This window comes from Balearica regulorum, chromosome 9 (assembly GCF_011004875.1).
Source record: "Balearica regulorum gibbericeps isolate bBalReg1 chromosome 9, bBalReg1.pri, whole genome shotgun sequence".
NCBI classification, from domain to species: Eukaryota; Metazoa; Chordata; class Aves; order Gruiformes; family Gruidae; genus Balearica; species Balearica regulorum.
The window spans coordinates 28,229,960-28,241,526 of NC_046192.1; the positions used below are offsets into that span (position 1 = coordinate 28,229,960).

General features: G+C 43.7%; 1 protein-coding gene across 1 annotated transcript in view; it reads left to right on the plus strand.

The window, feature by feature from the left end:
• GPR149 (G protein-coupled receptor 149) overlaps nucleotides 1–7,852 on the plus strand; it is a 30,836-nt gene extending 22,984 nt beyond the window's left edge. The window contains exon 4 of the mRNA XM_075761721.1: nucleotides 4,888–7,852. Within this exon, the coding sequence (XP_075617836.1) occupies nucleotides 4,888–5,457 (570 nt within the window). The 3' untranslated portion in view covers nucleotides 5,458–7,852. The remainder of the gene's footprint in view (nucleotides 1–4,887) is intronic.
• Nucleotides 7,853–11,567: the final 3,715 nt, after the last annotated feature.

Sequence of the window (11,567 nt, forward strand, 5' to 3'; positions counted from 1 at the left end):
TGTTCACACTAAAATAATGCAGAGATGAGATACAGGAACCTGGATGGAGGAACTGAAGGCCACTGTTAAGTGTTACTGAAATTGCTTCCTCTTCCTACTGCTTTAGAATTAAATTGCATTGTAAGGCTTAAAATCAGAAAGCTGAACTGTAGGTAACAATGGGAGTGGAAGATGAAATACTTCTTCACAGGATGTACCAGTAAAGTCTGGTTTGCTAGTAGATTCCTGTTTATTGCCATGGATGTGTCATGGGAAGCAAAAATGAATATTTAATGATGAGATCAAGGACAAGATGGGGGTCACATTCTGTTTGGATTAACAGTAGTTCATACTGAAAGTAATTCCAGTAATACTCGGTTTTACCTGGCTATACGTAATCCCAGAAACGCATCCTTCCCTCTTTCGGACTAGTGGTGTTCTTATTTGTAGCATTTTTCTGTTGGGCTGCTTGGCGGTAGAGCGAAGCTTGCAAAGCAGGCCCGAGGCGAGGACAGCTCTGAACCAGGAGGGAGCCTGGCCGCGGTGTTCCATGCCTTGGGCACACTGCTAAGGGGCTGAGGGTCCCAGTCCTCGGTCGCTGGCCCCTTACCAGCTGCGGTGCAGAGTCCTGCCGGGTGCTCTGGCTGCAGAGGGACGGTCGCCAGCTGTGCCCGCAGCGGCTCCCCTCGGGCGTGCGGCACACAAGTCTGTCTGGGGCTGCGGCACTTTGGGGCCAGCCAAGGTAGTGCTGGTTCCCCGCAGCACTTAGTGGTCTGTTTTCAGTTCAGCGGCTCAGATCTCTCCGTGGGCTTTATACCTGCCTTCCCCTATCATGTAATTCCAGGGTTTGATTTAATTTTTAATAAAGTCTGCTTAGTAAGTTCTGTAGTGTCATGTAAATGCTGCTTACTTTTTTTCAGTAATTAGCTGGAGTTTTTTAAACTTTGAACATTTTGCATTGGTGATGAATGGGGTTGTTTCACACGCACGTACTTGGTCAAAGCTTGCAGTTGATAGTCCGGTGCTGCTCCCCGCAAGGGCAGTGGTACTGGGCAGGCACCTGGCACAGTCCTGCCTGCACGGCATTGTGGTGCACGGTTTGCAAAGAGACAAACGGATTCTCTACTCGTAGAAACAGATGAAGGTGTTTGTAATTGAACAGTATTTCTACTGGAATAGTCCTGGAGAGAAATGACATAGTTTACTGGCTTTCTGGTTAGTGACTGGGAAGTGGCATAGAAGACTTGGTATGTCCCTCGCACTTCTAAAAGCAAATACTGATTTCTCAACAGAAAACAGACTTTCAAAAAGAGCCACTAAATCAGTGGTCACTGGAAAATTTCTCATTCTCCAAAACTGGAGTATTCATTCCAGCGAGTGAGGATTACTCATTCTCCCTCCAGGTGCCTCAGACATATCCTCCATCTGCTTGACATTCAGTCTGACAAATCCGCAACGTTTTATTAAGTAGAACATAACCTTGCACTGAAGTAATCCATTCTTATTTAACTTTTTTCCCATACTCTTTAGATGTCTTTCTGTATAATCTAAGTGCTGTTTTAGACTGTTCTTCAGCCTCTGAGCTTGATTAACTACCAGAAATGCAGGCACTCTTAATGGACCCTGCAAAGGACTTGCAGTGTTGATTGCAGGAACTAGAAGGGGGGCTGGGAACAGAGCTGTAGGGCTTGTATCCAACAGGAACACCATTCTAAATGTGTGCCACCAAAATCGTTAGGTATCCAGGCTCTACCTATTGCAATATCTGAGACGCTAACCTTGTGCCTCTGTCTGTGCTGCTTACAACAGCAGGCTTTGGCCGCTTGATCGTCCCCAGAGCTGGGTTTGTGCTCTGTCCTCTAGTCACCTTAGCAAGTGCCTGGGATGGAAGGCAAGTGGCAAGAGCTTCCTCAAGCTGAGAAAACAGTTATTCTCACATCTCTCCTTTCCTGGAGGAGCAATCCTAATTACTAATTACTACAGAAAATGTAAGTGCCAACACCTAACTGTGCTCTAAAAATAAGCTCCCTCGTCATTGCTTTGAAACAAAGGCTGCTGGTGCTTAGCCTTAGGAGAGCTATGCGTGAGGGAGCCCCTGTGCCCGCCACGGCCTTGTACTCCAACAGCAGTGAGCTGCTGTCACCTAACATTCACCGATCTAGGAGCTTTGCCGGCTCGATGACACAGCACGATAGCTGCCTCTGTAACTGCACATTGGAAGGACACTCGAGGACCATTTTTCTCTGACAAATCTATTAAGGAGACTGATACAACTTTAATTTCTTTCCAGCAGGGCAAGCCAGCTCCTAGGTCTTGTCAGGCAAATTCCTTTGTTGAAGGACCACATTAAGTCACAGTCTGGCAAGTTTTTGGTACGCTGTGAAACCTACTTTTCTTTTCATGCTCTTTAGTGAAGGTGAGGTAATGTGGCACTTGATTTAGCTGCGTGGTTGTAAAGTTGTGCCTACTTCGATAAAAGTCTCATCACAACAGCTTCCTTTAATAACCAGCAAATAACTGCCCTTCCCAGCTCCCTGTGAATGATTTCACCTTTCCAATCAGTATCCTAAACCTCTCTGCTTCTACTCACTTTCTCAGTTTTACTGGAAAGGAAACATTAGACAGAACTGGTCCAAGTGGAAGAGGTCCCTTCAGTGCTGAAGTAATGCTAGCGCTTCCCCATGTTGCCAATTATTAGACCTGGTCTTTCTGTCACTCCTCCTTCTCCTCCTTCTCTCTATTCACACAGTTTGCACAAGACAAATCAGTACCCAGGAGGACAATTCTGGAGCTTCTGCTTCCGAGGGTGAGCTCAGGGCACCCCGCTGTAACTTGCCCAGGACAGACTGGTCCTTTCCGAAGCCCAGGGTTTCTGCGGTTTGTCTCGGTTACAGGTAGATGAATCACAACACTCACAGAGAGGCATATCCTGCTGTCCTATACAGCCGTCTCCCTCTCTCATCTTAGCCCTCCCTTGCATGGACAGTAAGAAATGTGAGTGCTATCCAGTCTCCTTAAATGCTTTGGACTTACACATCCTGATAAATCAACTGTCATTTTTTCACATCATGCATTGATTGTTCTAGTATGGTTTCTCATTCCCAAGTCATCCAGGAAGTTACTCCTACATGCTACTAAGGAGGGTCTCTGTGTGTGCCTGTGTGTGTACAGAGGAGGGGCGGGAGGATGAGGTTTGGGCTGGTGACTTGCTGCCGCAGGCAGCAGCAGCGGGAGGCAGGAGAGCACCTTTGCTGGACAGGGAGCTGCAGCGCAGTACAAGTCAGTTTGGAGTTCACATAACAATGTGAGCTGGAGATATTCAAGGTAGATTTAAAAGATCGTCAATGGCTCCCAAAAGCAGCGTAGCAACAGCAACACAGAAGACTCTGCAGGGTGATTCACCTTGCTGCCTGGCAGCTTTTCAGTGCCCTCAGTGCACACTTCTCCCTGGTGTCTGTGGGGGCAGAGCTGGATTCGGCAGCTTCCCCTCGTTTCAGCAGTCTTCTCTGTTGTGCATTTCCCTCTAACCCCGTGTAGCCCTTCTCGTGAACTGCCCTGTCCCAAAGTCAGCACTTCACTGCCTACCAAGGAGTCTGCTTTTGGCAAAGCTGCCGTTCATTTTAATAGTATTTTTTAGTGAATAAGAGCAAGTTTTCAAATGCTAATCCCTGCTTTTCTCAGTAAGCAGTCAAAGCCCAGCTGTAGCAAAGCAGATAAGGATGGAGCAATAGATGAGCCCTCAGTGAGATTCTCCATGACCTGAGTCCAGTGTTTCTTTGCTGTGTGTGTCTACTACTGCCATCACTTTTGTTCTGTCCAACACGAGTCACCGAATGGACAGCCTCCACAGTTAAAACTTAGTCTTTATAGCCTGAGTAAAGGAGTCAGGATCCGTTCTGCAGCACAATGGAAGGGAACGTGCAACAACCTCCCACTGAGTCTGCTATCACAGTCCAAAAGGAGCAAGCCATGTCCTCTGTTCTCCATGCAGGCATGCACAGTAATTTCTTTCTGTAATGACTTTATTTATTTACAGCCTCTGAAACACTATTTTCTTTGCAACTGCTAAACACATGACCTTGCAGAGCTGTAACTGAATTTTATTTTTCTGCCTTCAAGTATGTGAAAATTTCTCTACTGATAAATTCAGCTTTGTTCTAGGAAAAAATCCTGCATTGGCTTCTAGAACCACTGCGAAATGTGTTTGGGAGCGAGGTTTTGCATGGGCCCTCTGGCCATCAAGGTAGTCACACTCTAAATCCTTGTTACAGATTCCCAACTGATACTGTTGAATGAACATTCTTTCCACCATAAAAATAAACAAAAATGCACAAAAAGTTCCTCAAATAATAGCTGACAAGTTCTTTTGGGAAGTTCAGCTTGTTAGCTAAGCCATGTAACTTTAGGCACCTAATTTAGTTAAGACTAAGCAAGACCAGGTGCCCAAGGGAGGCAGATGATGTCAGTGTAGGGTCCTGGTTTTGGACAGTCCTCTGGTGTCATTTCTTTCCATCGCTGTATGAGAAGCTTTAGGAGATCGGTATCTTGATCTGATTTAAGCAGAGTGAACACACTTTCAGAGGTGCCTGTGAGTACAAGCTAGAGAGATGCCTGCTGGTGCTGGCTGCCATGTTGTGGACTGGCTGCAGTGAAACGTAAGTGTACACCGTTCTAATAAAGCGTGTATGTCCATAAGGCACCTGAGACTTCACGTTTTATACTAAAGTGCATAATTATCAAACACGTCTTTCTACTCTTTAAAGTCATAAATACCAGGTTTCTAAAATACTGCAAGGAAAAGTCTACAACAGTAAAATAAGTTAACAAACTAAGCATAATTGGTTTATCTATAATGGATTCTAACTTCAAAAATCAGCATTAGATAATGGTCATTCTTTCTCTTTCCAGCGATCAGGTGGATTAGCTATCCCTTTGTGTGCATTTCAAGGAACTGTATCTCTTCAGGCACCCACAGGAAAAACGCTCTCTTTATCTACATACGAGGTAAGCACTGAAGGGCAAAAAATAACACCCACGTCAAAGAAAATTGAAGTATATCGATCTAAAAGTGTTGGTCACGAGCCAAACCCAGAGGAGTCTCCTAATACGTTTGCTGACACAAGTGTTAAAATTCATTTAGAGGTTCTTGAAATTTGTGACAATGAAGAGGCCCTGGATACTGTGTCAATCATCAGTAACATCAGCCAGTCCTCCACACAGGTAAGGTCTCCATCCTTACGTTACTCACGGAAAGAAAACAGGTTTGTCTCATGTGATTTAGGGGAAACTGCCTCCTACTCCCTCTTCATACCATCAAACAATCCGGACAGCGATATTAACATATCAATTCCAGACACTGTCGAAGCTCATCGGCAGAACAGTAAAAAGCAGCATATGGAGAGAGGTGGTTATCAGGAAGAAATTCAAATGTTGAATAAAGCATACAGAAAACGGGAAGAAGATGGCAACACCAATTAAAAGGCATTTAATCTAGACAGTCATTTAAACTGATTTGACAGACATTGCTCCTCTTGATTTAGTTACCCCAGCAAATAAAATGCCAACTGTTTTTTCTTAACATATAAATTGATTTTATTTGGATACACTGTTAAATAGATTAAAACTTTTAATGATACATGGATGGGATAACAAATACTTAAGTGCTTTTCAGCTTTGCATACTGAATTTCAGGATCTATTTATTTGAGGAACACTTGTGTCTAAAAGGAATCCTAAAGAGTCTTAAAAACCAGCTGTGGTTGCTTGTGGACACTGGGTGGTCCGTCTGTAGGAACCTGCAGAAAATAAGGGAGCAGCTCCCCTGGTGGGAGGTGACAACAGTTTTGGCTGACTTGCAATTCTGCTCTTAACTGATGTGCCAGACTTGAAACATTTATCGGAAAAAACGTAGCCCAAGCCTAAGACTAGCTTGTTTAGTTGACTAAGTAGAAGATTAAAAGATATGTAAATGGTTTGATTTTCTACTGCTCTGTTCCTGATTCATATGTAATAACTGTGTAAGTGGCCATTGTATAGACCTTTGAATACGGGTGGCTGAAATGTATGAATGCACATTTTGTAAATATGACATTGTGAAACTTAAGTGTGTTCTCATGGCTTGACATTTCTTGGATCAAATGTGACAAATGTTGGTTAATTCTGTGCCAGTTTCTCTGAAGAGTCCCCTTTTTTGCCTCTGTGATCTTTTACCAAGTTAAGAAGTTTCCCAACCTTACAGAGTATTTGCACCCAATCCAGATAAAGGCAGCATTTGAAATATTTGAAGAGCTAGGTTGTCAAAAGCAATTTGAATAATTTTTCATGTCCGAGTTGTCCTTAAGCAAGGAATAGTTTTACAATGTCATCTTCCTCCTCAAGGCCCATATGAATGCCCATACCACGACAGGGGGTGTAGCTTGCAGATAGTTGCAGGAGTCCCAGTGGCTCACAGCAAAACCACTTTTTTTTCTTTTTGGGCCATATATATTCTGTCAGTAAACGTGTCATCACTCTTCCTTGGATGGACCCTCCTGCTTTAGATCTGAGTTGGGAGCTGGGGGTTACAACTGGTTTGTGACTCCTTAGGAGAAGGGGAAGGAGCTGTTCAGGGCGGCCAGACTTAGAGACTGAACTTAGACATCAACCTCCAGAGAGTGAGTCTGGTTACCTAAATCAAGTTCCTGCCCTGTATCACCCTCAGGAGGAGCCCATCTCCCTGCTGACTTATAAGAAACCTGGAACTAAGTCTAAAACCAACCCTAAATAAAACCAGTGAATGCTCTATTTTGTGTCAAATTCAGACAAGCCAAAGTGGAAACAGTGAATGGACTCCCTAAGTCTTACTTTAAATATGCTGCGTGAGCTTGAAATGGTAGTGCATTTTGACTGAGAGCTCTTTTTTCTGAGGTTTTGTCATTCATTGCAGTTAAACAGAGGTAAATATACTGCCAGGATTTTCAGCAGTTTGGTTAAAAATTATACCGCTTCTTTAATGAATACAATTAATTCCCAGTGATATGTGTGACGACATAATCATTTAGGTGTCTGCAGTTTTCCACTCAGCGGGAACATGCAAGGGAAAACAAGCACAACCCTATTCAGGATTCCTTTATGGGTTATGAACAGACGGAGCAAAAGGGCCACATACTGTGTCCACTTGCACTCAGCATTTGATCTGGAGGCATGAAAACAAGCAGGCGACTTGCCTTCTCACTTCACCACGATAAATCTGGCCTGCCATCGCAATCAGTGGGGCTGTGCTGCTGTGACAGTGATGTAGCGCTGAAGAAAATCAGGGTCGAAGACTGCAGGTTTCTGTGATAGAGATGGATCACTCTGCAAGTTGTGCTTTTCCTGCGCTGCCTTTCCAAGGTGAAAACAAGGGTTCTCGTAAGGTTGCCTCAAGCTTCTTAAGTTCCACTAAGATGCTATGTTATATTTCAGATTTAACAAGAAACTACAGTAGAAGGAGCAATCAGTGGTAAGTCAATTGAATAAATCTATATTCATGCACACAGAGCAGACACACGCATCCGGCTATCTCTGAATATGTTGCTTTTCTTTGTGTTCTGTAGAAGGAATGCAGAAGGTATCTTAATAGCAACAGACACACTCGATCAGATAAAGGTGGCAAAGTTGTGATGGAGGATGCAGCCCATCACAGCTTTAGTTTGGTCAGGTGTTCTTTTTTCCCTGGAAGTGATTTGGGCTATGTTAAGAAGATTATGTGCTGGTGTGTTAATCTCTGATGGATATATTTACAAAGGGTTAAAATTTGGAGGCATTAAAATTCAACACAGCTGCAACCCAAAGCTTGACCCAATTGTAGAGTGTCATCTTGCTGCTGTAATGAAACATAACATTTTCTTTAATGAATCTGTAAATTTGATAATGTACAAATGTCTGATTATTTTATTTTTTGCTCTAAATGACTGACATCATTAAACAATTTAAAGTGTCTGAAAACCCAAGTTGTAATTATTGAGTAGATATCAGCTCCTTGCACAAACCACCAGGAAATTTGCTGTTTGAGAAAATTTGCTCATGGTTTGTTTATTCACTTGTGTGTTGAGGGTGTCTTTATCATTTCATGAAATGTATTTGGACTCAATTTTAAAACAATTCTTTTATAATAGTTTTTAAAGGAAAAATATTTTCTCCTCAGTTGTTTTTCCCCTGTGTGACCTTTTAATGCATTTCAGTGGCAGCTTGCCATTTGAGGGCAAAGTGTTTGTCGATGACCATTTGAAGTGACTTGAAAGAGACCTCGTCTCTGTTCAGACACCTCAGCAACTGACTGAAAAAATCTCTTGAAGAATGTGACTTGAACCAGCGCCTGAGCTTCCCCTGCTCTAAGGACGTGGGTTGTTGAATAATGCCAAGGATAGAAAACAAGAAACTTGGAAATCATTTTTGAGATAATCTTTGGTAAGCAGCATACCAGTGGGTCAGGGTTTCCTTTCAGTGGCCCTCATGTACACTGAGAATAACATTACATTAACAGAGTTACAAAAAAACCAAATCTGTAATATGCAGGGCCAGGCCCAAGAATCCCAAATGCCTCGAAGGATTGTGCTTCTTGAAATAAAAAATACAGCCAGGTACTGAAATGTAAATTTTCTATACTAATCTTGATGGAAAAAATATCTTACAGCATCATACTATTTCAAAATACAGTAATTTCATAAAAAATAATAAATGTTACTCATGCATTATGTTACCTTTATAGATTCTGGAACATGATTTCACTTCCCAGTATGTATCACTGTAATGATTTCCAAGAGGAGGCTTTGAGTGTTATGTTCCTCTCTCTTAATGAATTTTGCAGATTTAGGTGTCTCAGAGCAGAATAAATTCTGCTTTTCTAGACTCAAGCAACAGCTCTGACAAGAATTGCACTACCCATCTCTGTATACTCCTGTATGGTGTACACTCTGTGTTTTGTAAAACAAATTTTAAAGACCCTCAGTCCTGGCACAAACAATCTTTACTCATAGATGGTCCTATTGACTGCAGTGCTGCTGCTGTGGAGTAGCAAGATTTTACTCAGTGGATGGAGAGCTGTAACGTGGGATCATCTTTTATTGTGTCTCCCCCTTCTCAGTGTTTGCCTGACAGGTTTCCTGTTCCCTCGTGAGGAATTTGACTTCAGGGAATCTCACTTCAAAGTACTGGAAGGAGAAAACTACCTTCGGTCCTCTTTGAGAGCATGCTGCTGCGTAGAGACCGTTACGCACAGATGCATTACTTTACTTCAAGGTAGTGTGCTGCTGGAGTGGGTGCAAACTGAATGTGAACAGTGGCTCAAAGGAGTTGAAAAGGCCCGGTAACATGCAAACCACTAAGATCGTTTCAAGCAATAGATCTTTTCATACATATTAGAAAATTATCTTTACATTAATAGATGCATATTTATTTGAAACATCTAGATCTACAAATCTACTAAAAATAATTGCATTTGTAATGTTTTCTTTAGAATGTGTGGGGGTTTTGCAGTGTTAAAAAGACATGGCTGAAATGCAGTAGCTGCATGCACGCATATGGAAGTTTCCTCTTGCGCTGAAATCCCACTTATTTCAAATGTGTGCACTGCTCAGGCGTCCAAATACACGGTCATGGAGAGATACTGGATCAAACAGAATAAATCTATTGAAGTCACCTGAGTGATTCAAGGTAACCTTAGAACATTTTTCTTCAGTAATTGTAAGGAGGTACAACAGACCAAACCAGCTTTCTGACGGCTGGCTTAGGCATGCAGAACCTAACACGAGATGCGACGGCATGTCTAAGTCAAGCGGCACGTGAGAGCGTGGCCAGGCACATGGCTCACGGGATACATACGTAAGCCCTGGCCGGTGGTAGGTCTCACGGGTGGTCACCAGCCATCATTGCAGGCTTCACTAGTTCCAGATTAGCGTCAGACACATCTCCTGCCCTGGTATATCCAAATAACGGAACCGGAGTTAATAATCCCCCAATTTATATTCACCTACAGGCTAAAGAAGGCCCGGAAGGCAAGCTCAGTGACAGGAACGTTCATACCCGAGCAGCAGGGTGTGTTTGCCCATCCAGCATCCTACCCCCTCCACCCTTTTGGAAGGACTTGTGCCATCCTCCCTTGTTTGGCCTGTGTAGGTATGCCAGTGACATATTTCATCAGGGGATCTTTTACCATTTCTTAGATTTCTGAGAATTTATTTTGTGCTAATTTTCTTTGGCTCTTTTTTACTCCCTTGTTGGTTGCCACTGTGAGGCTTTTGAAGAATGCTGTGAAATTACTGTTAGTTTATGTAGGATGACGAATGCAAGGAGTTGTGGAGTGTGCTTCCATAGTCTGCCTTAAGCCACAGATGCAGGATGAGAAGTAAGGAAGAAGTACATTTCCTCCTAGATTTCTCATTTCTGTCCCACACTCCTTCCTGTAATTTGCCTTTCAGATGATCTTCCTCAGTATCCTCCAGTTCCTGCACTCTCTGTTCTCGGTCCCCTCCTTTTCCCTCTTTTCTCTGGGTAACCTCACCCAAAGTTCAGCTACTCGCTGTGCTGATGACTCAGAGATCTCGCTCTCTATTCCTTACTTGTCTCTTTATGCAAATTAAAATCCAAGCAGCTCTGAGATTTCCTCGTACCTGAAACTGGGTATAGGTAAAAAAAAGACCACACGCTGTTTCTTGCACAAACCCTCCCGTGCAAGACCGTGGCATGATGCCGTGCTATTTTGTAGAGGTACGGATGAGCTCTGGGTGAGCTGGTAGGTCTGTACAGGACGCTGCGGTGCTCTGCAGATCTGGTCCCCACCGCGGTGCAGTTTCGTCCTTGGAGGGACAGGCCCTGTCAGCCATCTGCCACGATTGCTAATAAGAGCTCCAGTGGCTGCCTTGTCATTCACATCCATCTCCTGAGGTGCCTGCGAGTAAAAGGCTGCAGACGTACACTATGGCAAGGCCATGCATTGCGGTTTGCGTGTTCAAGGCCATGGAAATAAGCGTTTCCTTAAGCATGGAAAAGGATAAGCCTAGCAGCAAGACACTGGCTAGCTGGATGCATAAAGCAGTTTGTGAGGGGAAGGGAAAGAAAATAGATCTTTAACTCAAGCACCTAGTTCTCGTTTCTTTACGTAGCCAGCCGCTGGGAGTTGTTGGACTAACTGTAGGTAAACAGCAGGCAGAGAAAAAAATAATGGTTTCCTTTGAAAGAAGCTGAGGGAGCTGGGGTTGTTCAGTCTGGAGAAGAGGAGGCTGAGGGGAGACCTTATTGCTCTCTGCAACTACCTGAAAGGAAATTGTGGCCAGGTGGGGGTGGGTCTCTTCTCCCAAGCAACAAGTGATAGGACAAGAGGAAATGGCCTGAAATTGCTCCAGGGGAGGTTTAGGTTGGAGATCAGGAAAAATGTCCTCCCCAAAGGGTTGTCCATCCCTGGAACAGGCTGCCCAGGGCAGTGGTGGAGTCCCCATCCCTGGAGGGATTTAACAGACATGTAGACGTGGTGCTTGGGGACATGGGTTAGTGGTGGGCTGGGCAGTGCTGGGTTAATGGTTGGGCTCGATGATCCTAAGGGCTTTTCCAACCTAAATGATTCTATGAGTCTAT